At 36.9% G+C, this 27,901-nt stretch overlaps 1 protein-coding gene across 3 annotated transcripts in view; it reads right to left on the bottom strand.

Moving 5' to 3' along the window:
- The window catches only part of DOCK9 (dedicator of cytokinesis 9), a 736,189-nt gene that overhangs the window by 439,079 nt on the left and 269,209 nt on the right, over positions 1-27,901 (bottom strand). For all 3 annotated transcript variants that reach the window (XM_053707819.1, XM_053707821.1, XM_053707820.1), the window contains exon 3: positions 3,011-3,100. In XM_053707819.1, coding sequence (XP_053563794.1) covers positions 3,011-3,100 — 90 coding nt within the window. The remainder of the gene's footprint in view (positions 1-3,010; positions 3,101-27,901) is intronic.

Here is a 27,901-nt window from a genome sequence, read left to right as displayed (position 1 = left end):
ATCGCTTATCTGATGGTTCAGACATGTTAAACAGGCTTAAACTTGTCAACAAAGCACAAAAAACGTTTTAAAATAAAACCGTTACTGTCACTTTAAATTTTAAACAGAGCACACTTTATTACTGAATATGCGAAAAAGCATGAAGCAATTGTTCAAAATTCACCAAAATTTCACCACAGTGTCTTAAAGCCTTAAAAGTATTGCACACCAAATTTGAAAGCTTTAACCCTTAAAATAACGGAACCGGAGCCGTTTTTACATTTAACCCCTATACAGTCCCAGGTATCTGCTTTGCTGAGACCCAACCAAGCCCAGAGGGGAATACGATACCAAATGACGCCTTCTATAAGCTTTTTCAGTGGTTCTTAGCTCCTCACACATGCATCTGCATGCCTTGCCTTCCAAAAACAACCGCGCATTAGTGGCGCGAAAATGAGGCTCTGCCTATGACTAGAGAAGGCCCCCATCTGAAAAAGGTGTCCATACAGTGCCTGCCGTTTTTTAACAACAATCCCCAAGATTATAATAACTATAAAGAGTTATAATCTGTCAAATATGCTTAGCAAAGTAATCGTTTTAGCCCAGAAAAATGTCTACCAGTTTTTTAAGCCCTTATAAAGCCTTTTATTCTTTTGCTTAATCTAAGAAAATGGCTTACCGGTCCCCATAGGGAAAATGACAGCCTTCCAGCATTACAAAGTCTTGTTAGAAATGTGGCCAGTCATACCTCAGGCAGAAAAGTCTGCCAACTGCTTCCCCCAACTGAAGTTACTTCATCTCAACAGTCCCGTGTGGAAACAGCAATCGATTTTAGTAACGTTTGCTAAAATCATCTTCCTCTTACAAACAGAAATCTTCTTCTCTTTTCTGTTTCAGAGTAAATAGTACATACCAGCACTATTTTAAAATAACAAACACTTGATTGAAGAATAAAAACTACATTTAAACACCAAAAAACTCTTAGCCATCTCCGTGGAGATGTTGCCTGTGCAACGGCAAAGAGAATGACTGGGGTAGGCGGAGCCTAGGAGGGATCATGTGACCAGCTTTGCTGGGCTCTTTGCCATTTCCTGTTGGGGAAGAGAATATCCCACAAGTAAGGATGACGCCGTGGACCGGACACACCTATGTTGGAGAAAGCAGGCACTCTCCGTTTAAGTTCACAAACTTTTCTTTACTGTGTATCCCGTCACTGGATACACAGTAAAGAAAAGTTTGTGAACTTAAACGGAGAGTGCCTGCTTTTTTCCGATACTATATATATATATATATATATATATATATATATATATATATATATATATATATGTGTGTGTGTGTATGTACAGTATGTATTTATATGGTAGGGACTTTAAGCACCTTGTAATTACAGGACAATTCTGCCATCTTGCTATAGAATAATAAATCAGCAACATCTAAATTTTTTAAAACAAATTAACGTTGACCCACAGTTTGCCTCATTTGGCAGAACCAATCTGGAGAGTCTGCTGTAGACAAGGCTAGCCACAATTATTATGTCAATATAAAATGCATTGTTTTGCCGTTCTTATCTGTAAAAGCCAGTTAGGGAAATATATCTGACAGAGTTAGCTTTGATAAGTCTGCAATGTGCTTTTTCAGTCCACAATCTTTCAGGCTAAATTACACGAAAACGGGGCAAAATAAATAATGAGTGTTTTACGTAATTTATCAATTAACTACGCAAAATTTGTTGATTTGTTAGTCTCCCTTGCAAACGCTAGGAGCACTACATGACAGGAAATAGTGCTGCCATCTAGTGCTCTTCCTAATGTATGACATTGTTTCAAAACTGCTGCCATATAGTAGTGCAGACACGTGCACACTCCTGAGCTTACCTTCCTGCTTTTCAATAAAGCATAACAAGAAAACAAAGAAAATGTGATAATAGATATAAATAGGAAAGTTGTTTCAAATGTTATGCTCTATCTGAATCATGAAAAAAACATGTTGGGGTTTACATCACTTTAAATTTAAAGTAGTGCTAAACACAAATAAAGACAGCAACTGGAGAAAAATGAACAACTTTGTATACTGTTTACGTTATGGCCTATTTGACCGGATAGTAAAAAAAAACTTTCATGATTCATCTAAAGTTTGTGATTTAAATAAAATCAAATTTACTTCTGTTAGCAAATTTAGTTTGTTCTCTTGGTATCGTTTGTTGTAGACAAATCCTAATAAGGTTTAGGGAGTTTGCACTTGTCTGACACTATGACAACAGTGTTTTCAACAATATATAACATTGCTACAAACATTGTTGCAAACACTGCTGCCGTACAGCACATGTGCGTGCTCCTGAGTCTACCTAGGTTTACTGTTCAACAAAGGATACCAAAAGAGCAATGCAAATGTGCTAATAGAAGTAAACTAGAAATGTTTTACAGTTGCATGCTCTATCTAAACTATAAAGTGTCATTTTAACTTTCCTGTGTCTTTAATAACTTTCATTAGTGTTGAAATCATTGCTAACTTCCTGATTCCAAGCAAGCAGAGCAGCCTATCCAATTCAGTGGGAAAGACTTATTTATTATAACTAAACTCTCTGAAATGCATAAAACAATTAATGAAATAATTGCAAATGCATGAGAACAGCACAGAGTGAACTACATAACATGCTTAAAACCATTGTAGTCAAAAATGATAGAGCTTGTAATTTTAAGACACTTTGAATAACAAAGCACATTTGTAAATAGAAGTAAATTGAATTGTTAAAAAAGAATACGCACATATCCTACACTAGTGGGAGATAGCTGCTGATTGGTGCCTGCACACATTTGTCTCTTGTGATTGGCTAACTAGATGTGTTCAGCTAGCTGCCAGGAGGGCAGTGCTGCTCCTTCAGCAAAGGATAACAAGATAATGAAGCACATTTCATAATAGAAGTAAACTGGAAAGTTGTTTAAAATTGTATGTTCTACCTAAATCATGAAAGAAAAGGTTGGGGTTTCCTGTCCCTTTAAGCACTGTTATACCAATAGTACCAGCTTACCTCTGTGACAAACAGGCTTTGGGCTTCCTTCTCTGCATTATCAGGAACAGTAGAACAAATATACCGACCTTGTCTCCTTAGAGTTGCAATCTGAAAGAGGGGAAGAAAAAAAAGTCACTTAGTGTCCAGGTTAAGAAATTGACGAGCTATCAACAAAACGTATTAATTATATTATATTTAAAAAAGATACACGAAACCCAAAATGTTTCCATTATTCAGATAGAGCATGCAATTTAAACTACTTTCTTGGAAAGTGTTGTTCCTTTTGGCCATCTCTTCTGCTAGAAGAGTTTCTGAATTATCTGCTCTTTCTTGTGAGTCTCCTTTTCCAATTTTTCATCAGGATAAGGCGGTTTTGCGGACTTCATTTAAATTTCTACCCAAGGTTGTGAATTCTAACAACATTAATAGGGAAATTGTTGTCCCTTCTTTGTGTCCTAACCCTAAGAATTCTTTGGAGAGATCCTTACATGCTTTGGATGTGGTAAGAGCTTTGAAATATTATGTTGAAGCTACTAAAGATTTCAGGAAGACTTCTAGTCTATCTGTTATCTTTTCTGGTTCTAGGAAAGGTCAGAAGCTTCTGCTATTTCCTTGGCTTCTTGGTTAAAGCTTTTGATTCATCAGGCTTATTTGGAGTCGGGTCAGGCCCCGCCTCATAGAATTACAGCTCATTCTACTAGATCAGTCTCCACTTCGTGGGCTTTTAAGAATGAAGCTTTAGTTGATCAGATTTGCAAAGCAGCAACTTGGTCTTCTTTGCATACATTTACTAAATTCTACCGTTTTGATGTATTTGCCTCTTCGGAAGCAGTTTTTGGTAGAAAAGTTTTTCAGGCAGCTGTTTCAGTTTGATCCTCTGCTTATGTGTTTTCTTTTCCTTATGAGAATAAACTTATATTTTGGGTTGTGGATTATTTTTTTTCAGCGGAAATTGGCAGTTATTATTTTATCCCTGCCCCTCTAGTGACTCTTCTGTGGAGTTCCACATCTTGGGTATTGCTATCCCATACGTCCATAGCTCATGGACTCTTGCCAATTACATGAAAGAAAACATAATTTATGTAAGAACTTACCTGATAAATTAATTTCTTTCATAATGGCAAGAGTCCATGAGACCCACCCTTTTTATGGTGGTTATGATTTTTTGTATAACGCACAATTATTTCCAAATTCCTTTGTTGATGCTTTTTACTCCTTTCTTTATCACCCCACTGCTTGGCTATTCGTTAAAACTGAATTGTGGGTGTGGTGAGGGGTGTATTTATAGGCATTTTGAGGTTTGGGAAACTTTGCCCCTCCTGGTAGGATTGTATATCCCATACGTCACTATCTCATGGACTCTTGCCAATATAAAAGAAATTAATTTATCAGGTAAGTTCTTACATAAATTATGTTTTGTTTTGTTTTTCTTTCATGACTCATACAGAGCATGCCATTTTAAACAACTTTCTAATTACTTCCATTATCACATTTTCTTTGTTTTCTTTGTATTTTTTGTTGAAATGCAGGGACGTAAGCCCAGGAGCATGCACGTGTCTGGAGCACTATATGGCAGCAGTTTTGCAAGAACATTATCCTTTTAGAAGATCACTAGATGGCAGCACTATTTCCTGCTATGTACAGCTCCAGATGCCTACCTAGGCATCTCTTCAACAAAGAATACCATGGGAACAAAGTAAATTTGATAAAAGAAGCAAATTGGAAATTGTTTTAAAATGGTCTGCTCTGTCTGCATCACAAAAGAAAAAAAACAATATTAGCAGAGACTTCATGTGTGACCGCCCTAACAAAGATGTGAACCCTGAAAAACTGTGTCCCAAACTTCACAATGTCCCATCTGTGCAACTTTACCGTTTTATTTTAAGAGGGGGAAGGATACAGAATCTTCCAGTACCTTTGTACTCATCAGGGCCTGGTTTCCTGCTTCTAGGTCCACAGATTTTTTAGATTGTTATCATTCAAAAGTTAAACAAATAATTGGGGTAAAAATAAACAGCAGGAAGCTTTTACTGAGGAAATGGATTGAGCAGATACTCAGCGCACATACAAAAATTTACAAAAAAATAAGTTATCACCAATTTAAAAATAGATTTAAAAATACAATCATATACTATCAACAATAAAAAAAATAATTAAATATGTAATTAACAATAAAGAGAAAAAATAACTGTTTTGCATAGCTTGATAGTTTGTTCTGCTGGAAGTTGCAATTCAAAATAATAATAGATGAAAAAGGGAAGTTATTTACACAAAACAAGGTATAATTTAGAAATGTAATAACTGTAAAATGTATTTTACTAAACCTAATAAATAGCATTAATTATGTCAATAAACTGGACATTCCAGTGCAAACTATGCTTCATATACAATAAGCTAACTTGCCTTAGCTTTGACACCTGTCAATCAAACTTGTAAATTGAGCATACACACTAACTGAAGTCCACCTATGCTTCTAGGTAGGCATTGTAGATGTGTAAATTATCTCATTACTAAGCAAACTATTATGGGTCTATAGTCCCAAAATATTTTAAGCCTGAAAGTGATGTTAATTTTTCTGTTTATAGCATGCAGCTATGTAAACTTTTACCTTGAAATAAGACTGTGCTGTTCAACCTCTATGTCAGCCAAACCCAAATCTGTGGCAAAGGGGGGAACTGGATCACAGTTAGCAGGACTAACGCAGGACTAACGCGTCTGTCGCCAGTTGCATACGCATCCAAGAGAATGTTGGCTGCGCACGCAGCCAAAACAATCTGCCTGGTGGATTCCAAAAATGGAAGGTTGGTGAAAGAATCCACCGCAGGTAGTGAGAGTCGAACATTGGGATTAAAGGATATTAGTTGTGATATCTTTGTATAATCCCTGCACCATTGGTTCATCATACAAAGCTGGAGAGGTCTCATATGAAAACGAGCAAAGGGGATCGCATCCGATGCAGCAGTCTTAAGACCTAAAACTTCCATGCACATAGCTACTGAAGGGAATGATTGAGACTGAAGGTTCCGACAAGTTGAAAACAATTTTATTTGTCTCTTGTCTGTTAAAGACAGAGTCATGGACACTGAATCTATCTGGAAACCTAAAAAGGTGACCCTTGTCTGAGGAATCAAAGAACTTTTTGGTAAATTGATCCTCCAACCATGTCTTTGAAGAAACAACACTAGTTGATTTGTGTGAGATTCTGCAGAATGTAAAGACTGAGCTAGTACCAAGATATCGTCCAAATAAGGAAACACCGCAATACCCTGTTCTCTGATTACAGAGAGTAGGGCACCGAGAACCTCTGAAAAGATTCTTGGAGCTGTCGCTAGGCCAAATGGAAGAGCAACAAATTAGTAATGCTCGTCTAGAAAAGAGAATCTCAGAATCTGATAATGATCTGGATGAATCGGAATATGAAGATATGCATTCTGTAAGTCTATTGTAGACATATAATGCTCTTGCTGAACAAAAGGCAGAATAGTCCTTATAGTCACCATTTTGAAAGTTGGCACTCTTACATAACAATTCAAAATTTTCAGATCCAGAACTGGCCTGAATGAATTTTCTTTCTTTGGGACAATGAATAGATTTGAATAAAACCCCAGACCCTGTTCCTGAAACGGAACTGGTATGACTACCGCTGAAAACTCCAGGTCTGAAACACACTTCAGAAAAGCCTGAGCCTTTACAGGATTTGCTGGGATGCGTGAGAGAAAAAATCTTCCCAGGAGGTCTTACTTTGAATCCTATTCGGTACCCTTGAGAGACAATACTCTGAATCCATTGATTTTGGACAGAATCTGCAAAAATGTTTTGGAAGAATCTTAATCTGCCCCCTACCAGCTGAGCTGGAATGAGGGCCGCACCTTCATGCAGACTTGGGGGCTGGCTTTGGTTTCTTAAACGGTCTGGATTTATTCCAAATTGAAGAAGGTTTCCAATTGGATCCAGATTCTTTGGGGGAAGGATTAGGTTTCTGTTCCTTATTTTGTCGAAAGCATTAGTTTTATCCTTAGGTCCTTTATCCTGAGGAAAAAAAACTCCCTTCACCCCCAGTGACAGTTGAAATAATCAAATCAAAACTGAGAACCAAATAACGTATGACCTTGGAAAGAAAGAGATAGTAATCTAGACTTAGATACCATGTCAGCATTCCAATATTTGCACCACAAAGCTCTTCTAGCTAAAAACATAGATTAACATCAATTTTGATGATATCAAAAATGGCATCACAGATAAAATGATTAGCATGTTGAAGCAAGCGAACAATGCTAGACAAATCAGGATATATTTCCTGTTGCGCTAGACTTTCCAAACAAAAAGTTGATGCAGCTGCAACATCAGCCATAGAAATGACAGGCCTGAGAAGATAGTCAGAATATAAATAAGCTTAGATAAAATTCAAGATTCCTATCTAAAGGGTCTTTAAAAGAAGTACTATCTTCCATAGGAGTAGTAGTACGTTTAGCAAGAGTAGAAATAGCCCCAGCAACTTTGGGGATCTTTTCCCAAAACTCCAGTCTAACTGCTGGCAAAGGATACGGTTATTTAAACCTTGAAGAAGGAATAAAAGAAGTACCAGGCCTATTCCATTCCTTAGAAATCATATCAGAAATAGCATCAGGAACTGGAAAAACATCTGGACTAACCACAGGAGGTTTATAAACAGAATTTAAATGTTTACTAATCTTACTATCAAGAGGACTAGTTTCCTCAATATCCAAAGTAATCAACACCTCTTAACAAGGAACAAATATACTCCATTTTAAATAAATAAGTAGATTTGTCAGTGTCGATATCTGAGGAAGGATCTTCTGAATCAGACGGATCCTAATCAGGAGGAGGATAATTCAGTATGTTGTCGGTCATTTGAAATTTCATCAACTTTATAAGAAGTTTTAAAAGACCTTTTACGTTTATTAGAAGGCGGGATGGCAGACAAAGCCTTCTGAATCGCATCAGCAATAAAATCTTTTATATTCACAGGTATATCATGTACATTAGATGTTGAAGGAACAACAGGCATTGTACTATTACTGATGGACACATTCTCTGCATGTAAAAGCTTATTATGACAACTATTACATACCACAGCTGGAGATATAATCTCCACAAATTTACAACAAATGCACTTAGCTTTGGTAGAACTGTTATCAGGCAGCAGGGTTCCAACAGTGATTTCTGAGACAGGATCAGATTGAGACATCTTGCAAATGTAAGAGAAAAAACAACATATAAAGCAAAATTATCAATTTCCTTATATGGCAGTTTCAGGAATGGGAAAAAATGCAAATAGCATAGCCCTCTGATATAGAAGAAGGCAAGAGGCATTTGGGTTTTTAAATAATGAAATTAATTGACGCCAAGTAGGATGCACAATGAAACTGAAACATTTTTGGCGCTAACAACATCCGGAAATGACACACTTGCGTCATTGAAGACTCAACCTTGTGCAAAGAACTCGGCGTCAACTAAGATGCCGGAAATGACGAATTTGCATCATCGAACGCACCTTCGCGCCCGCGAAATTTAATGAAAAAAAGCAGTCAATTGAAAAAAGACTAAACCCCAGGTAAGAAAAATATTTCCTAAATATGTTTTTTCCCAAATATGAAACTGATAGTCTGCAAAAGGAAATATACATAAACCTGACTCATGGCAAATATAAATACAATACATATATTTAGAACTTTATATTAATGCATAAAGTGCCAAACCATAGCTGAGAGTGTCTTAAGTAATGAAAACATACTTACCGAAAGACACCCATCCACATATAGCAGATAGCCAAACCAGTACTGAAACGGTTATCAGTAGAAGTAATGGAATTTGAGAGTATATTGTCAATCTGAATAAGGGAGGTAGGAGATGAATCTTTACGACCGATAACAGAGAACCTATGAAATAGATCTCCCGCGAGGAAAACCATTGCATTCAATATGTGATACTCCCTTCACATCCCTCTGACATTCACTGTACTCTGAGAGGAATCGGGCTTCAAAATGCTGAGAAGTGCATATCAACATAGAAATCTTAGCACAAACTTACTTCACCACCTCCATAGGAGGCAAAGTTTGTAAAACTGAATTGTGGGTGTGGTGAGAAGTGTATTTATAGGCATTTTGAGGTTTGGGAAACTTTGCCCCTCCTGGTAGGATTGTATATCCCATACGTCACTAGCTCATGGACTCTTGCCAATTACATGAAAGAAAATTATTTTCAGTAATTTTAAATAAACTGTCCTCTGGGCAGGCTTATCGCCTAGTACATCCATAAAGAAAACAAATCATGCTAACCAGCATTTAAAACTTTCACTACTGTTGGACTATCAATCTTCCTGAGGTTAGCCATTGTTTACGCTCTGTGCTTGCAAGCACCACAGCTTGACAGTTATACAGATAAAGAAAACTTTAATTAACAAAGTTTTTAACAGCGTGACCCAGACATTGAGGAATGTTCTGAAAGAAGCAGCAAAATAGATACAGCAGCAATTGAACTGTCTTCATTTTAAAGTATTGCTTAAAGGGACATGAAACCCCCAAAAATATTTTATTCAGATAGAGAATATAAATTTTAAACAAGATTCCAATTTACTTACATTATCTAATTTGCTTCTTTCTTTAGCTATCCTTCGTGGAAGTAATAGCAATGCACATGGGTCAACCAATCACACGAGGCATCTATGTGTAGAATTAAAGTGAATGTAAAGTTTTATCAAGTAGTGAGCCGTTTTTAAAAATACTATTAAAAACAGGGGCACTTTCATTGATGAAGCTTTACATTGTACCATATTTGTAGAAATACTTACCTCTTTGTCTTGAAAGCCGATCCAGCACTTCGCCAGCCCATCGCAAGCCTTTTCCTACATCAGCAATGACGATTCCGGCATCCTCCAATAACGGCTTCCCCCAGGGGAAAGCATTGCCTAAAGCAACGACGTGATTGGATGAAGGCTGGAATCGTCATTTCTGACGTAGGAAGAGGCAAGCGACAGGCGGGGGAAGCTACATCATCAGCAATCCGGCTTTCAAGGCGAAGAGGTAAGTATTTCTACAAATACGGTGCAATGTAAAGTTTCATCAATGAAAGTGCCCCTGTTTTTAATAGTATTTTTAAAAACCGGGCACTACTTGATGAAACGTTACATTCACTTTAAGAAAATTAGAGAGTAGAAGTAAATTGGAAATTTGTTTAAACTTGTAAACTCCAGGCTTTTTTCACCCACATTTTTTCTTTCGTGATTCAGATAGAGCATGCAATTTTAAGCAACTTTCTAATTTACTCCTATTATGAATTTTTCTTCGTTCTCTTGGTATCTTTATCTGAAAAAAAAGGCATCTAAGGGTTTTTTTAAGTTCAGGACTCTGGACAGCACTTTTTTATTGGTGGATGAATTTATCCACCAATCAGCAAGGACAACCCAGGTTGTTCACCAAAAATGGGCCAGCATCTAAACTTACATTCTTGCATTTCAAATAAATATACCAAGAGAATGAAGAAAATTTGATAATAGGAGAAAATTAGAAAGTTGCTTAAAATGTCATGCTCTATCTCAATCACAAAAGAAAAAATTTGGGTTCAGTGTCCTTTTAATACTATTTGAAAAAAAGAGTGCAAACGCAATAAGATTTGTATTATGGGCCTACAAATGAGTATAAACGATCATCTTTTGCTTGCCTTGTATGCGCTTCTGAACGAAGATAAAATATAACTAGATAAAAGACATAAACAGATCATATTCTCCCAGGAATTCCAATGTTATCAATAGCAAATGCATGAGAGTTCCTATTTCTAGCACAATACCACAGAACTGCTCGATTTTCTTTTCCCATCATCAAGTCTGTTCCTGGAATTATCTATTTTTTGGTGATTTGTGGCAAGGAAAATACAAATACTTTATTAGAAGGGACCATTCATCTGGAAGATGTTTATAGAACTATTTTCCAAGTTGGCAAAACTGCACAGAATCTGGGTTCTACCCAACTGACAACACAAGCTGCTTGTGCCAGTGAAGACCTGATGGGATCATTCCTCTTTCATGACTGATATTAGCCATCATTGTTACATTACCGGACTGAATTTAAATAACATTTTCCAAAGTCTCTAAAACTAGAAAAGCAGATATTAAAGGGACAGTCAAAATTAAATGGATTGGTTAGAGCATATGATTTCAAAAAAACTTCCCAATTTACTTCCATTATAAATTTAGTTTAGTCTCTTGGTATCCTTTGTTAAAGAGTAATCCTAAATTAGCTCAGGAGTGAGCACTTGTTTAGCAACATGTTTATAGCAATGTTATAAATAGTTCAGTATCAGCCTACCTAGCTTTAATTTCAACAAAGGATAGCAAGATAGCAAAGCAAATGTGATAACATAAGTCAATTGTAAAGTTGTTTAAAATTGCACACTATCTGAATCATGAACATTTACATTTTAAATTCACTGTCTCTTTAAATCTAGAATATTTATGTAAGGAGGGCTGAGAATACAAAAAAATCTTAGTCCTAAACTGGTTTAACACAATCCTCCACCTCTTAAGGTGACATATGTTGATATCATAAACCAATCAGCATGCAGAAAACTACTGCCTGCAAAGAATTCCCCCACACACAGCCACATAATTACCTTTCCATTGTGCCAGAAAGCAAACGGACTGACATTAGGGCTGTGCGATATGGGTAAAAAAAAAAAAAAGAATATCGCGATATTGGTCATGAAATATCGCGAGTGCGATTTTAATTAAATTTTTTTAAAAATAACCGTTAAACATATATTTCTCAATAAAAAATGCATTAAACAGTACATAATCTTATAAATAAACATACGCTCACAATAAGTTTCTTGCTCCCAACTTGGACCACATGGAGATCGCCAGACCACCGCCACACCAAGGCCTGTTGCTGCCGCTGCTCCACTACACTGCACCATACCCCCCAACATTTCTAAATAGGAAAGAGGGACACCCCAACACAACCCCTATGGACAAAAGTATTATGTATAGGGCAGGAGCAGGGATGGGAAATGGTTTAATTTCATAAATACACATATTTAAATACTTTTAGAAATCCAACACTCGGTGAGAGTGGATACCTGATGTTTGTCCCTAAATCCTGACACACACACGGCAGAGTATACAAATAAACATGCACACACACACAACATCCATGCAGACACACAGCAACATACACACACTACATATACATCCATGCAGATACACAGCAACATACACACACTACATATACATCCATGCAGACACACAGCAACATACACATACTACATATACATCCATGCAGACACACAGCAACATACACACACTACATATACATCCATGCAGACACACAGCAACATACACATACTACATATACATCCATGAAGACACACAGCAACATACACATACTACATATACATCCATGCAGACACACAGCAACATACACACACTACATATACATACATGCAGACACACAGCAACATACACACACTACATATACATACATGCAGACACACAGCAACATACACACACTACATATACATCCATGCAGACACACAGCAACATACACACACTACATATACATCCATGCAGACACACAGCAACATACACACACTAACTATACATCCATGCAGACACACAGCAACATACACACACTACATATACATCCATGCAGACACACAGCAACATACACACACTAACTATACATCCATGCAGACACACAGCAACATACACACACTAACTATACATCCATGCAGACACACAGCAACATAAACACACTACATATACATCCATGCACACAGCAACATACACATACTACATATACATACATGCAGACACGCAGTAACATACACACACTACATATACATACATGCAGACAAACAGAAACATACACACTACATATACATACATGCAGACAAACAGAAACATACACACTACATATACATACATGCAGACACACAGCAACATACACATACTACATATACATACATGCAGACAAACAGAAACATACACACTACATATACATACATGCAGACAAACAGAAACATACACACTACATATACATACATGCAGACACACAGCAACATACACACACTACATATACATGCATGCAGACACACAGCAACATACACACACTACATATACATACATGCAGACACACAGCAACATACACACACTACATACACATCCATGCAGACACACAGCAACATACAAACACTACATATACATACATGCAGACAAACAGAAACATACACACACTACATATACATGCATGCAGACACACAGCAACATACACACACTACATATACATCCATGCAGACAAACAGAAACATACACAAAACACAGAATCACAAACCGATAATGAAAGCATTTTGCTGCAAATCTGAGGAACCAGAAATGGCCTTGATTCTTAGCCATTTCGGCTCCTAAAATATTTGGCTGCCTAATACATTTTTAACAAAATTGTTGAGTCTTGTTTTAATAGTGCATACCTCACAATGCAACTCAAATACAAATCTTAACCAGGAGTAACTGCTGTAGTATAACTAGATTAAAATGTTTCAGAGCTCCAGAACATTGACGCTTAACACATTTCAGGAACCAAGTTAACAATATATATATACACCTGTCATGTAGTGCTCCAGACACCTACTTAGGTATCTCTTCAACAAAGGATACCAAAGGATCGAAGTAAAATTGGTAACATAGCGCACAATATATATATAAAAAGCTTTCCAATTTACTTCTGTCTGGGGGCACGATGCTGCAAGATATTCAAAAAGGATCGGTCATAATGATGAGAAGGCCGGTTAAAATATTTAAAAGGGACAGCAGTACTGTTTAAAGGCAGCATTTTACCATACATTTCAGAGTGTGGCGATGCTGCTCTGATACTGGCGATATATTCAAAGCAGAATCGACACCTTGATCGAAGGTGCATTGTAAATGATCCCTTTACACAGTACTGTATGATAATACAATTTACATGTGTCAACCGAAACTCAATCCCTGTTCTCACAATACTATAGTGAATTACACATATCAATAATACACCTATAGGAGCTGGGGGGGATTGTGAGAATATGATATACGTGTATACTTTGTGTAATGTATATGTATTGTATAATGTTACAATATGTATGTAAACTTTAATAACGATTGTACTAATCCTCTATTGTATCCTTTGTATGTAGGGTTAAAAAAAACAGAAAGAAATTGCTGTGTGTTGAGGTGGCTGTTAGTGAGTTATACAAAAAAAGAAAATATAATCTGATATAAAGAATGATGTGATGGGTTATGTCTTTATTGATGTCATTGATGTCACTAGTGATGTCTGATCATTTAGAAATTATAATTTCTTTGTGTAGGATGATGTTATTGGTTATGTCGCTACTGATGGCATTGATGAGGATATAGATAATGTTACTTGTGATGTAATTAATGATATAGAAAATATAATTTCTTTGTGTAGGATGAGTTTAAAGATTATGTCACTATTGATGTTATTGATGATGCCATAGGTGATGTCATTAGTGATGTTATTGATATTTTTTTTTAAAATTATCTGATCTGTAGGATGATATCATGGGTTATATCACTACTGATGCTATTGATGATGTCACTAGTGACTAGTCATTATTGATGATGTCACTAGTGACTAGTCATTAATGATGTCATCAACAATGTTGTGATGTAATCAGTGATGTCATTGATGATGTCATGCAAATCACCCAGGGCGGGGCAGTTAAAGTTGGGAATTTCCTTGTTTTTTTTAACATTTAAGAACTTAAACTCTTGGCATTAACGTAAGTTTTTTTGCCAATTAATTTCCTTGCTTTTAAAAAAAAAAAAAAAAAAAAAAAAATTCACTCACATGCACAATGCATATTTTTATACATATATAAAAATACCAAGAGAATAACGAAAGAGGATTAAAGGGACACTGTACCCAAAATTTTTCTTTTGTGATTCAGATTAAGCATGAAATTTTAAGCAACTTTCTAATTTACTCCTATTATCAAATGTTCTTCATTCTCTTGGTATCTTTATTTGAAATGCAAGAATGTAAGTTTAGATGCCGGACCATTTTTGGTGAACAACCTGGTTTGTCCTTGCTGATTGGTGGATAAATTCATCCACCAATAAAAAAAGTGCTGTCCAGAGTACTGAAACCCCAAAAAAAGCTTAGATGCCTTCTTTTTCAAATAATGATAGCAAGAGAACGAAGAAAAATTGAAAATAGGAGTAAATTAGAAAGTTGCTTAAAATGGCATGCTCTTGGCATGTTCTGACCAAAAGAGGAGGAAGAGGAGGAGCCTGTACACTAATTGCACCTGTGCAGGTAGCACTCCCCTGCAGCTACACCTTGGCGGCGTGTTGCGCTTGGTTCCTCAAAGCCTGAGAGAAATCCTGCAGCTGGCTAACACTACGCTCCAGTTACCTCCATAGCGTAAACTTTGAACATACGCTAAAGAAAATCTTTGGACAAGAGAGCAATACTACCATTGCCCTGACTATTTCTTACATATCTGGCAATAAACTGCATACAATACTGAACATTACAAGTTAGTCCTCCCTCCCCCGGCCGGGTAGAGGAGGTAGTAGGTCAGCAAGTAACACTCTTACCCTTTATCAAGCTAATGGAGTAGCCTTAGCGATATTTACCCCATCTGGTATATGGCGCCCTGCTGAGGTTCGATGCTCATCTCTCATACCTTTCCAGGGGTGGTCTGAGGCTGAGCTGAGTGGAGTCGCTCCCACCCACCGATGCTGCGTGTGGTGAGTTGACACAGAGGTACATCGGCAGCTGACGGAACTGGCCCCCCTTCCCGAATGGATCTAACGCGGAGTGATCTATTTGATTAAACACGGAGACGAGGCTCCAGAGGCTGGCAGACTAAACCGGCTGGTGGAAAACAAGAGATACAGAACCTGTCCTGGTCTGAGGAAGCTAAGGGGTAAATATACGCGCTATAGCTCCTGTGAACTCGTCTGGCTAACCCCCGATTACAGCAGAATCATCATCGAAAGGGTAAGAAAGAAAAGTAGAGAAAAGGGGGAAGAGTGACAAAAGAATCTTGTCTGTAAAAGCAGGGTGTTGCTGGCGCGTTTTACTTGTTGAGGATTGAACTAAAGGTAATTTGAACAGTGTCAGACTTAACAGTTAAGCCGGACTGATACTATTAAAGTGGAACTTATCCAACATAATTAAAGATTGACTCAAATATCTTTATATAAGCATAAGCATATCTGGGTATACAAAGTCGCAACTAACTGAGCCTGTTGAAGTGTTGAGGCTTTTCCGTTTACTGGACTTTTCTGGATACATAATAACTCAGAGTCTGAAAGTTATAAATCAAAACAAGAACGTTTTTGTTTTTCTTCCTTTTTTTTTTTTTTTTTTTCTCTTTATTGGCCTTTTTTTCTTTCTTTTATCTGTTGTTTCTTTTGTAATATATAACAATTATGATGGTTTTGGATCAGATATCTATATAGTGTTTATAATAGAATGTGCTTATTTAACAGCAACTTAGATGTATCTACATACTGGGAATAGACTCACAGCTGAATAATAATGAGGGATTAAACGGTTGGAAAATTTAGAGAAATTTATGTAGACTGCTAGATAAAATTATTCCCTTAACAAAATATCAGTCTAAAGTAAATCGATAGCAGCCTTGTTATACTAATGTCAGAGCTTGAAATTTAATAACATAAATATTACAAATAGAATTTTTGGGGGTCATAAGCCTTAATCTTGTTCTTATTATTACATGAGTATCAAATACACAGGGTGATTGTTATTGGATAGAATCTTGTATGATAGAAGGTGACCTTGTTTTGTTGATATATTCTCCTTCAAACTTTATTTGTATCACAGAATAGTGATAAACAGACTGCAGACTTTACTACGAATATAATATTTTATCTCTAAGGGCCTCACAGTTATCTTAATTTACATAAAGAGAGGGGAAAGGAAGAGAAAAGGGAGGATAAAGAAGAGGAAAGAGGGTATTAAGTACTATATATAAAAATTCAAAGCCTATTTAAGTGAATCTGCGCTCTTGAATGGTTGCCTAAATCTGGTCTATAACTCACTATATGTAAAGCACTTTTATTTATTTATTTTTTCCCTTCACCACACAAATCACCTCCCCACCTTTTTTTTTTTTTTTTTTTCCCTCACAATCCACGAATCACTCACTGCTCCGGTTGTTTAAATTCACAAGCACTCTTTTTATTTATTTTTTTTATTTATTTTTTTTTTTTTTCTTCTTTATACATACACATGGATAAATACGTTACCTCCCCTTCACTCACTATTAAACCTAATCCAGGCATGGCATCTAAACCAAGAGATCGTAGAAATAAGAATCCACCAGAGGCCCCTCCATTAACACTTGAAACCCCCGCTACAACACAAAACTTAAACCTTACAGAGACGCAAGGATCACAACTCTTAGTAGCAAGTATTTTAGAGGCCAATTTCCCCTAAACTTGACAGTCTAAGAAACGAAATTAAACAGGATATAGTGGCACTAACATCTGAGGTAAGACAGTTTTCTCAAAGAATACAAGAAATGGAGCAGAGAATATCTGATATTGAAGACGTAACTAACTCTCATACTCCTAAAATTAGTGATAACCAAAACATGATTCTTAAGCTTCAAGCTAAAATAGATGATCTTGAAAATAGATCAAGGAGAAATAACTTAAGAATCATTGGATATCCAGAATCTTCACAATATGAAGATTTAATGAAATTTATGACAGTTACACTTCCTCAGATGTTAAGTATCCCTTTAACGCATACGTCCTTTTTAATAGAAAGAGTTCACAGATTGGGGAGACCTTCCAATAACTCAAATAACTTGACCAAACCGAGGCCAATCATAGCTAAATTTTTAAATTATCAAGACAAAATGCTTTTTCTCCAATATTATCGAAAAAGCCAGCCCTTACTATATAACGGATCTAAAATTCTATTATTTCAAGATTTCTCTACTGAGATCTCATCCAAAAGAAAGGAACTTTCCCCAGTATGTGGAAAAATGTTAAAAGCAGGTTGGCAGGCCACAGTTATATACCCAGCTAGGCTCAAGGTGATATTGGATGGTCAAACTTTTTTTCTATCAGACAGCGTCTGAGGCAGAAAAAAAGTTGGCTGAGCATGGACTCTAGGAGTCCCAAGTCAGAGTCAAACTAATTATCACTTTAATATAATGTTAATTCTAATTATGGTTAGTAGAAGCGGATCTATGTGGATGAAGAGGAAGGTTTTGCTTTTGTTTTCATTTTTTTTTTTTTTTTTATTCATTATTATATATATATAACAAATTAGATGAATAGAAATTATAGAATCACATCCTGGAACGTAGGGGGCATTACCTCTCCTATTAAACGGAAAATGATCTTAACACATTTACAGAAATTAAATACCTCAATAGCATTAATACAGGAAACTCACTTAAACAAGGAAGAATCAATGAAACTAAAAACACTGTGGGTATCGGAGGTAATATATGCCCCATCTCTTAACAGGAAAAAGGGGGTAGCCATCCTACTAGGAAAAAAACTAATATATGAAAAACTTTTGACAATAATTGATCCTAATAGTAGATATATAATTATAAAATTGAAAATTGCAAAGGTTGTGTACACAATCTGTAACTTATATGCACCAAATATAATAGATACAGACTTTTGGGATTCCCTCCAGGCTCAATTGCTACAAGTAGCAGAAGGGCACATAATTTTGGCAGGAGATTTTAATATGGCCCCCCGATATCCTTTGGATAGACTAAGAAGAGGCATTAGGCAGAAAAAGACAAAAAAAGATAACTTAGAATCAAAAATTTTCAATGCCATCTTCCAAAATCTTGCACTTAGGGACATCTGGAGAGCTCAAAATCCAGATACCAAAAATTATACCTGCTATTCAAAGACATTTAAATCAATGTCTAGAATTGATTTGATTTTAGTAAATGATAGCTTATTTAAAACTGGGGCTAAAGCTAGAATATCTGAAATATGCATCTCAGACCATGCCCCTGTAATGTTAGATGTCCCTAGTAATAATACTCAAAGGGGAAGGGCCCGTTTTTTTTATCCAAAATATCTTAACAATGACCCCAAATTTAGAAATTGGCTTAAAAATAAATTAGAGGAATTCTTTCATTTTAATATGGGATCAGTTTCTAACTTTTCGATAGTATGGGAATCTGCAAAAGCGGTTTTAAGGGGTGAAATTATTGCTTATATGGCAAGGGCTAAGCGAAAATATTGCTTAAAGGAGAAACAAATCATGATGGCAGTAAGTAACGCATATAATAGATACCTAAACTGTTTAAATGAAGAAAATTGGATTAGATATAATAATCTTAAAAAAGAACGGGACTCCCTATTAACAACCTACACAATACGCTCAGAATTAAAATACCAAGCAAGACTTTACAAATTTGGGAATAAATCAGGCAAACTTTTGTCTAGACTAGTAAAAATTTTTAAACAAACCTCACTAATTGAATTAATTCAGATCAATAATAAAAAATTAAGTACTACTGAAGACATCTTAGAAGCTTTCCACCAAAGCTACAAACTAATTTACTCCTCCATTGCAGTAGATAAAGCCGTTAGTGAAAATTTTTGGAAAGAACTAAAAATAACAAAAGCTAACTCTGAATTTAATAACAAATTGAATCTACCTATATCTGAAAGTGAAGTACTAAAAGTTATTCAAGCATTAAAAACGGACAAAGCCCCTGGACCAGATGCAATGCCAAACGACTTTTATAAATCCATGGCACTATCTCTTACCCCCTATCTCACCAAACTTTTTAATCAGTATCTACTAGGAGAGACACAGATTCCAGCTAATTTTCTAGCATCATTCACAATTTTTATTCTTAAATCTGGAAAGAACCCCTCGGACAGAGATTCTTACAGGCCAATTGCCCTGCTAAACACCGATTACAAGATATTTGCATCTATCTTAGCATCAAGGCTACAGGAAGGGTTAAAAGAAATAATTCATAAAGATCAAGTGGGTTTCCTTAGTAACCGTAACTCAGCGGTTAAAATTAGACAGTTGCTCTTGACCATTGACTACTTCAAAAATCTTGAGATGAACCTTTCAAAAGACTATCCAGATGCTGCAGTTATAGCAGTTGACGCCAAAAAAGCGTTTGACCGTGTTAACAACGAATATTTGATTGACACATTATCACGCTTCGGTTTGGGTAATAATTTTCTCAAACTGGTGGAGAGAATATGTTCGTGTTCATCCACCAGCTTGATTATAAACGGGCAGGTTTCTGAAGCGATCAGACTGGAAAGGGGCACTCGACAAGGCTGCCCATTATCGCCGTTACTTTTTAATCTAGCAATAGAGCCACTAGCAATGAAAATTAGACAGCAGATTAATGGCATAAAAATCTATAAAAAAGAGTTGAAAGTGGCTCTATATGCTGATGACCTATTGTTGTATATCTCTAACACCTCACTAAACATACCTAAATTTATTAAAATTATTGAACTATTTGGCCAATGCTCTGGTTATAAAGTAAATAACACGAAAACGGAATTATTATGGCTGAGAAAGACAGAAAATTCACGAATAGAAATTCCTTTTAAAATAGTTACTAACTCCTTCAGATATCTAGGAATTATAATTTCAAATAAACCCTCAGAATGGTATTCTCTTAATATAACTCCCATTTTTAACCAAGCTATTGAGAATATGAGAAACTGGCAAAAATTGCCTCTCTCCATCTCAGGGCGAATAGCCCTCTTTAAGATGATAATTTTACCTAAAATCCTCTATATTTTGCAGAATCTACCTCTGCTGATAAAATCCTACGATATAAAAAAATTTAACTATAATCTTAGACGTTTTATATGGCAGCCTAAAAAGCCTAGAATTTCGCTTCAGAAGCTAATCTTACCCAGGCAATTTGCAGGTATGGCCTTTTCTGATATACATTTACACAATTTAGTCATGCTAGGACGTATAGCTGCAGACTGGATATCAACAGCAGATCATTTCACAGATAATGAACTGGAACTAAACATGATTTTTCCTTTTATACCAACATCTCTTTTACATCTTTCCCCCCAGTTAATACCTAAACAAGTGAGAAAAATTAAAACAATTTATACAATCATTCAGGCCTGGAATAAAATTGGGAAAAAAGTTGGAGTTAATACAAATATTCCAAAATATCAAACATTCATAGGAAACCCAGAATTTCAGGAAGGCTTACAGTCACCACTATTATTAAAATGGAAACAACATGGGATATATTATGTAAGTCAACTCATTAATCCAGAGACAGAAAATATAAAAACTTTTGAAGAGCTGAAACAAGAGTATAACTTGGATAATCGCGATTTTTTCACTTATCTCCAAGTTAGACACTATACGTTTCAATTAACCAGTAAATTTTCGCAGAGTTGGTCGTGGGGTAAGCTGGAAAATTGGTCAGTATTAATTAAAGCAGGAGTAACATCTATCTCTTCTTGGTATAATTTTTTGGTTAGCTATGAGGGAGAAAAAAATATTGCGTATATAGCGTATAAATGGCTGAATCTTCTCATGTATGAAAATGGCCTAGAGCGTCAAGTAACACGTTCCTTAGCCCTGCTTCATAAGGCTACTATCTCAGAGACCTGGAGGGAATCCCATATTAAGTTAATATACTTAGCCTACTATACTCCAGACAAACGATATAGATGGCATAACTTAAACTTCAATAAATGCCCTAAGTGTAGGCTACCTGCCGCGATATAATACATATGATATGGTCCTGCCCTAAAATTTATCAATTTTGGCTTAAAGTCGAATACTGGATAGAGAAAGCCTTGAAAATAATCTCTTTCAAGTTTTCAGACATAGATATTATCTTCTTAAAGGACAAGAACTCAGACTTGAAAGAAATAGCAATTATAAATCTAGTTATCCTCGCATCCAGAAATTTGATATTTAAAGAATGGAAGAATAGCACAACACCATCAATAGTAGAACTTAAGAACTATCTTAAAAAACAATGCTTGGTTGAGCAACTAGTAACAGATCTAAATATAGAATCTGAAATAAACACATTCTTTCAAAAATGGTCAAAATTTATTAAATCGCTCCCTACGAGTGAAATTGATAAGATAATATACCCATTTCGGAATACTGAAATTGTTCTTTTAAATATATGGTAACAAATTATTTTTTTAATTTTTTTTTTTTTTTTTCGTTGATTGTAGACTTCCTCCCTCTTCATCCACAGGTCCAAAATATCACAATATAAAACAAACTGGTAAAAATCTAAGTAGTATTCTTTCTCTTGTTCTTTTTATTTAATTAGGAAAAAACCAACAAAGCATATAACAAGGTTAAAAATCAAGATTAATCTTAACATTAATAATAAATTTTGGTTGTACTATCGTTAAGTTTGAAAATGTTAGTATAAGAATCTAGTAAAATGATATGATATGACGTGTATAATAAGATTTCAATTTTTTTATTTTTTTTTTATTTTTTCTTGCTGTGTCATGTAACGAATTGTTAAATCTATTTCTTTTATGCACTTATAATATCTTGCTTTGTTGGAATAAAAAAAAATAAAAAAAATTGCATGCTCTTTCTGAATTACAAAAGAAAAACATATGGGTTCAGTGTCCCTTTAAAGGGACAGTCTAGGCAAAAATAAACTTTCATGATTCAGATAGAGCATGTAATTTGAAACAATTTTCCAATTTACTTTTATCACCAATTTTGCTTTGTTCTCTTGGCATTCTTAGTTAAAAGCTTAACCTAGGAGGTTCATATGCTAATTTCTTAGACCTTGAAGCCCACCTCTTTTAAGATTGCATTTTAACAGTTTTTCACCACTAGAGGGTGTTAGTTCACGCATTTCATATAGATAACACTGTGCTCGTGAAGTTATCTGGGAGGAGGCACTGATTGGCTAGACTGCAAATCTGTCAAAATAACTGAAAAAAGGGGCAGTTTGCAGAGGCTTAGATACAAGATAATCACAGAGGTTAAAAGTATATTATTATAACTGTGTTGGTTATGCAAAACTGGGGAATGGGTAATAAAGGGATTATATATCTTTTAAAACAATAAAAATTCTGGTGTAGACTGTCCCTTTAAGATCAAATAGCAATTGGTAATTATTTAAACACTATAAAAGAAGTCTGACATGCTGAGCACAAACAGTGATTGATTACTATACAATAAGTCTGACACACTGAGCTGTACACACACACAGTGATTGGCAATTCCCGTTGCCCGGGACATGTAGTTTCTTGCGCCAGGCATGAGTTGTTGTTTTTTTGTTTGTTTTTTCATTTAGCCCTGCTGTAGGCAAGCAGACGGCAGCAGGGCTAAAAATGTTGTTTAGTGGTTTTTTCATTGTTATTTTAATAGTGGCCAGCAGAGGTGACGCGCTCTTATACATATAAAACGACCGCTCTGCCTTATATAAGGACAGCGCGGCCCTGAGTGAGCAGGGGGGCATACTTGTCTAATATGTAGCAGCTCCCTGTCAGCAACCAGTTCTCCCTGTCAGTGAGGTGTACTCTCGCAAGATACCGGCAGTCGTGTTTGTGTATGTGTGTGCTGGGTCCGCCCCCTCCCTATCCTCCAGAGCTTTCCTTGTTAGCAGGAGCAGGTTGACATCCTGGGGCGCATAGAAGAACTTCTCTGTGTCACAGTCAGATGCCATCGGTCAGGCTGGAAAGAAGACTCACAGGGCGCTGCTCCCCAGGGGCGCTGATACACACTGAGTATAAATCACCTGTACTTCATAGCAGGACTATCAGTGATTTTTTCATTGCATTCCAGGTACATAATCTGCTCCATATGCGCTTCTATCAATCATTGCTCCTATGTGTCTGGTAATCAGAAGGGTAATTCACTGCTCCATATATGTTCTTTACAGTGATAATGTTGGTATATGTTTACAAGCCCATTGAATATACCTGCATTATACTGCTTTAATTTACACTACGTTACATATTTCTATATTTCTCCTGGTAAATTGCGTTTGTTTTAGTAGGTGATACAATTTTGGTTTGTCCAGAAGGTTACATGATGTACAAATGTTTCCCTTGTAAAATGCTATATTTAGGAAGAATAACCCAGCATGAATATGTTGACAGTTGAACATATAATACATGCCTGCAGTACAATACAAGCTGCCAGCTCTGTATAGAGCATTCATATACAGCACGTTATACACACACACACCTCTAGTACTGTATAAAGTAGTGCAGCTCTACAGACAACACACACACCTCTAGTACTGTATAAAGTAGTGCAGCTCTACAAACACACACACACACCTCTAGTACTGTATAAAGTAGTGCAGCTCTACACACAACACACACACCTCTAGTACTGTATAAAGTAGTGCAGCTTTAAAGACAACACACACACCTCTAGTACTGTATAAAGTAGTGCAGCTCTACAGACAACACACACCTCTAGTAATGTATAAAGTAGTATAGCTCTACAGACACACACACACACCTCTAGTACTGTATAAAGTAGTGCAGCTCTACAGACAACACACGCACCTAGTACAGTATAAAGTAGTGCAGCTCTACACACAACACACACACCTCTAGTACTGTATAAAGTAGTGCAGCTTTACAGACAACACACACACCTCTAGTACTGTATAAAGTAGTGCAGCTCTACAGACACACACACACACCCCTAGTACTGTATAAAGTAGTGCAGCTCTACAGACAACACACGAACCTAGTACAGTATAAAGTAGTGCAGCTCTACAGACAACACACACACCACTAGTACTGTATAAAGTAGTGCAGCTCTACAGAAAACACACACCTCTAGTAATGTATAAAGTAGTGCAGCTCTACAGACACACACACACACCTCTAGTAATGTATAAAGTAGTGCAGCTCTACAGACACACACACACCTCTAGTACTGTATAAAGTAGTGCAGCCCTACAGACAACACACGCACCTAGTACAGTATAAAGTAGTGCAGCTCTACAGACAACACACACACCTCTACAGGGAGGGCAGAATTATTAGGCAAGTTGTATTTTTGAGGATTAATTTTATTATTGAACATCAACCATGTTCTCAATGAACCCAAAAAACTCATTAATATCAAAGCTGAATAGTTTTGGAAGTAGTTTTTAGTTTGTTTTTAGTTATAGCTATTTTAGGGGGATATCTGTGTGTGCAGGTGACTATTACTGTGCATAATTATTAGGCAACTTAACAAAAAAACAAATATATACCCATTTCAATTATTTATTTTTACCAGTGAAACCAATATAACATCTCAACATTCACAAATATACATTTCTGACATTCAAAAACAGAATTTATGCTTACCTGATAAATTACTTTCTCTAACGGTGTGTCCGGTCCACGGCGTCATCCTTACTTGTGGGATATCTCTTCCCCAACAGGAAATGGCAGAGAGTCCCAGCAAAGCTGGCCATATAGTCCCTCCTAGGCTCCGCCCACCCCAGTCATTCGACCGACGGACAGGAGGAAAAATATAGGAGAAACCATATGGTACCATGGTGACTGTAGTTAGAGAAAATAATTCATCAGACCTGATTAAAAAACCAGTAATTTATCAGGTAAGCATAAATTCTGTTTTCTCCAACATTGGTGTGTCCGGTCCATGGCGTCATCCTTACTTGTGGGAACCAATACCAAAGCTTTAGGACACGGATGAAGGGAGGGAGCAAATCAGGTTACCTAAACGGAAGGCACCACGGCTTGCAAAACCTTTCTCCCAAAAATAGCCTCCGAAGAAGCAAAAGTATCAAATTTGTAAAATTTGGCAAAAGTGTGCAGTGAAGACCAAAGTCGCTGCCTTACATATCTGGTCAACAGAAGCCTCGTTCTTGAAGGCCCATGTGGAAGCCACAGCCCTAGTGGAGTGAACTGTGATTCTTTCAGGAGGCTGCCGTCCGGCAGTCTCATAAGCCAATCGGATGATGCTTTTAAGCCAAAAGGAAAGAGAGGTAGAAGTCGCTTTTTGACCTCTCCTTTTACCAGAATAAACAACAAACAAGGAAGATGTTTGTCTGAAATCTATTGTAGCCTCTAAATAGAATTTTAGAGCACGGACTACGTCCAAATTGTGTAACAAACGTTCCTTCTTTGAAACTGGATTTGGACACAAAGAAGGTACAACTATCTCCTGGTTAATATTTTTGTTAGAAACAACCTTTGGAAGAAAACCAGGCTTAGTACGCAAAACCACCTTATCTGCATGGAACACCAGATAGGGCGGAGAACACTGCAGAGCAGATAACTCAGAAACAATTCTAGCAGAAGAAATAGCAACCAAAAACAAAACGTTCCAAGATAGTAACTTAATATCTATGGAATGTAAAGGTTCAAACGGAACCCCTTGAAGAACTGAAAGAACTAGATTTAGACTCCAGGGAGGAGTCAAAGGTCTGTAAACAGGCTTGATCCTAACCAGAGCCTGAACAAATGCTTGAACATCTGGCACAGCTGCCAGTCTTTTGTGTAGTAAGACAGATAAAGCAGAGATCTGTCCCTTTAGAGAACTTGCAGATAATCCTTTCTCCAAACCTTCTTGTAGAAAGGAGAGAATCCTAGGAATTTTTATCTTATTCCATGGGAATCCTTTGGATTCACACCAACAGATATATATTTTCCATATCTTATGGTAAATCTTTCTAGTTACCGGTTTTCTGGCCTGAACCAGAGTATCTATCACGGAATCTGAAAACCCACGCTTCGATAGAATCAAGCGTTCAATCTCCAAGCCGTCAGCTGGAGGGAAACCAGATTTGGATGTTCGAAAGGACCCTGAACAAGAAGGTCCTGTCTCAAAGGTAGCTTCCATGGTGGAACCGATGACATATTCACCAGGTCTGCATACCAATTCCTGCGTGGCCACGCAGGAGCTATCAAGATCACTGAGGCCCTCTCCTGATTGATCCTGGCTACCAGCCTGGGAATGAGAGGAAACGGTGGAAATACATAAGCTAGGTTGAAGGTCCAAGGGGCTACTAGTGCATCTACTAGAGTCGCCTTGGGACCCCTGGATCTGGACCCGTAGCAAGGAACCTTGAAGTTCTGACGAGACGCCATCAGATCCATGTCTGGAATGCCCCATAATTTAGTTATTTGGGCAAAGATCTCCGGGTGGAGTTCCCACTCCCCCGGATGGAATGTCTGACGACTCAGATAATCCGCCTCCCAGTTTTCCACACCTGGGATGTGGATCGCAGACAGGTGGCAGGAGTGATCCTCTGCCCATTGAATTATTTTGGTCACTTCTTTCATCGCCAGGGAACTCCTTGTTCCCCCCTGATGATTGATATACGCAACGGTCGTCATGTTGTCTGATTGGAATCTTATGAATCTGGCCTTTGCTAGTTGAGGCCAAGTCCTGAGATCATTGAATATCGCTCTCAGTTCCAGAATGTTTATCGGGAGAAGAGACTCTTCCCGAGACCATAGACCCTGAGCTTTCAGGGATTCCCAGACCGTGCCCTAGCCCACTAGACTGGCGTCGGTCGTGACAATGACCCACTCTGGTCTGCGGAAGCTCATTCCCTGGGATAGATTGTCCAGGGTCAGCCACCAACGGAGTGAATCTCTGGTCTTCTGATCTACTTGAATCATTGGAGACAAGTCTGTATAGTCCCCATTCCACTGTTTGAGCATGCACAGTTGTAATGGTCTTAGATGAATTTGTGCAAAAGGAACTATGTCCATTGCTGCAACCATCAACCCTACTACTTCCTTGCACTGCGCTATGGAAGGACGAGGAACAGAATGAAGAACTTGACAAGTGCTTAGAAGTTTTGACTTTCTAACCTCTGTCAGAAAAATCCTCATTTCTAAGGAATCTATTATTGTTCCCAAGAAGGGAACTCTTGTCGACG

The sequence above is a fragment of the Bombina bombina genome, chromosome 3 (assembly GCF_027579735.1).
Source record: "Bombina bombina isolate aBomBom1 chromosome 3, aBomBom1.pri, whole genome shotgun sequence".
Lineage (NCBI taxonomy): Eukaryota > Metazoa > Chordata > Amphibia > Anura > Bombinatoridae > Bombina > Bombina bombina.
The sequence above is the reverse complement of the archived record's forward strand: the minus strand, read 5'-3'. Positions and strand labels throughout refer to the sequence as shown.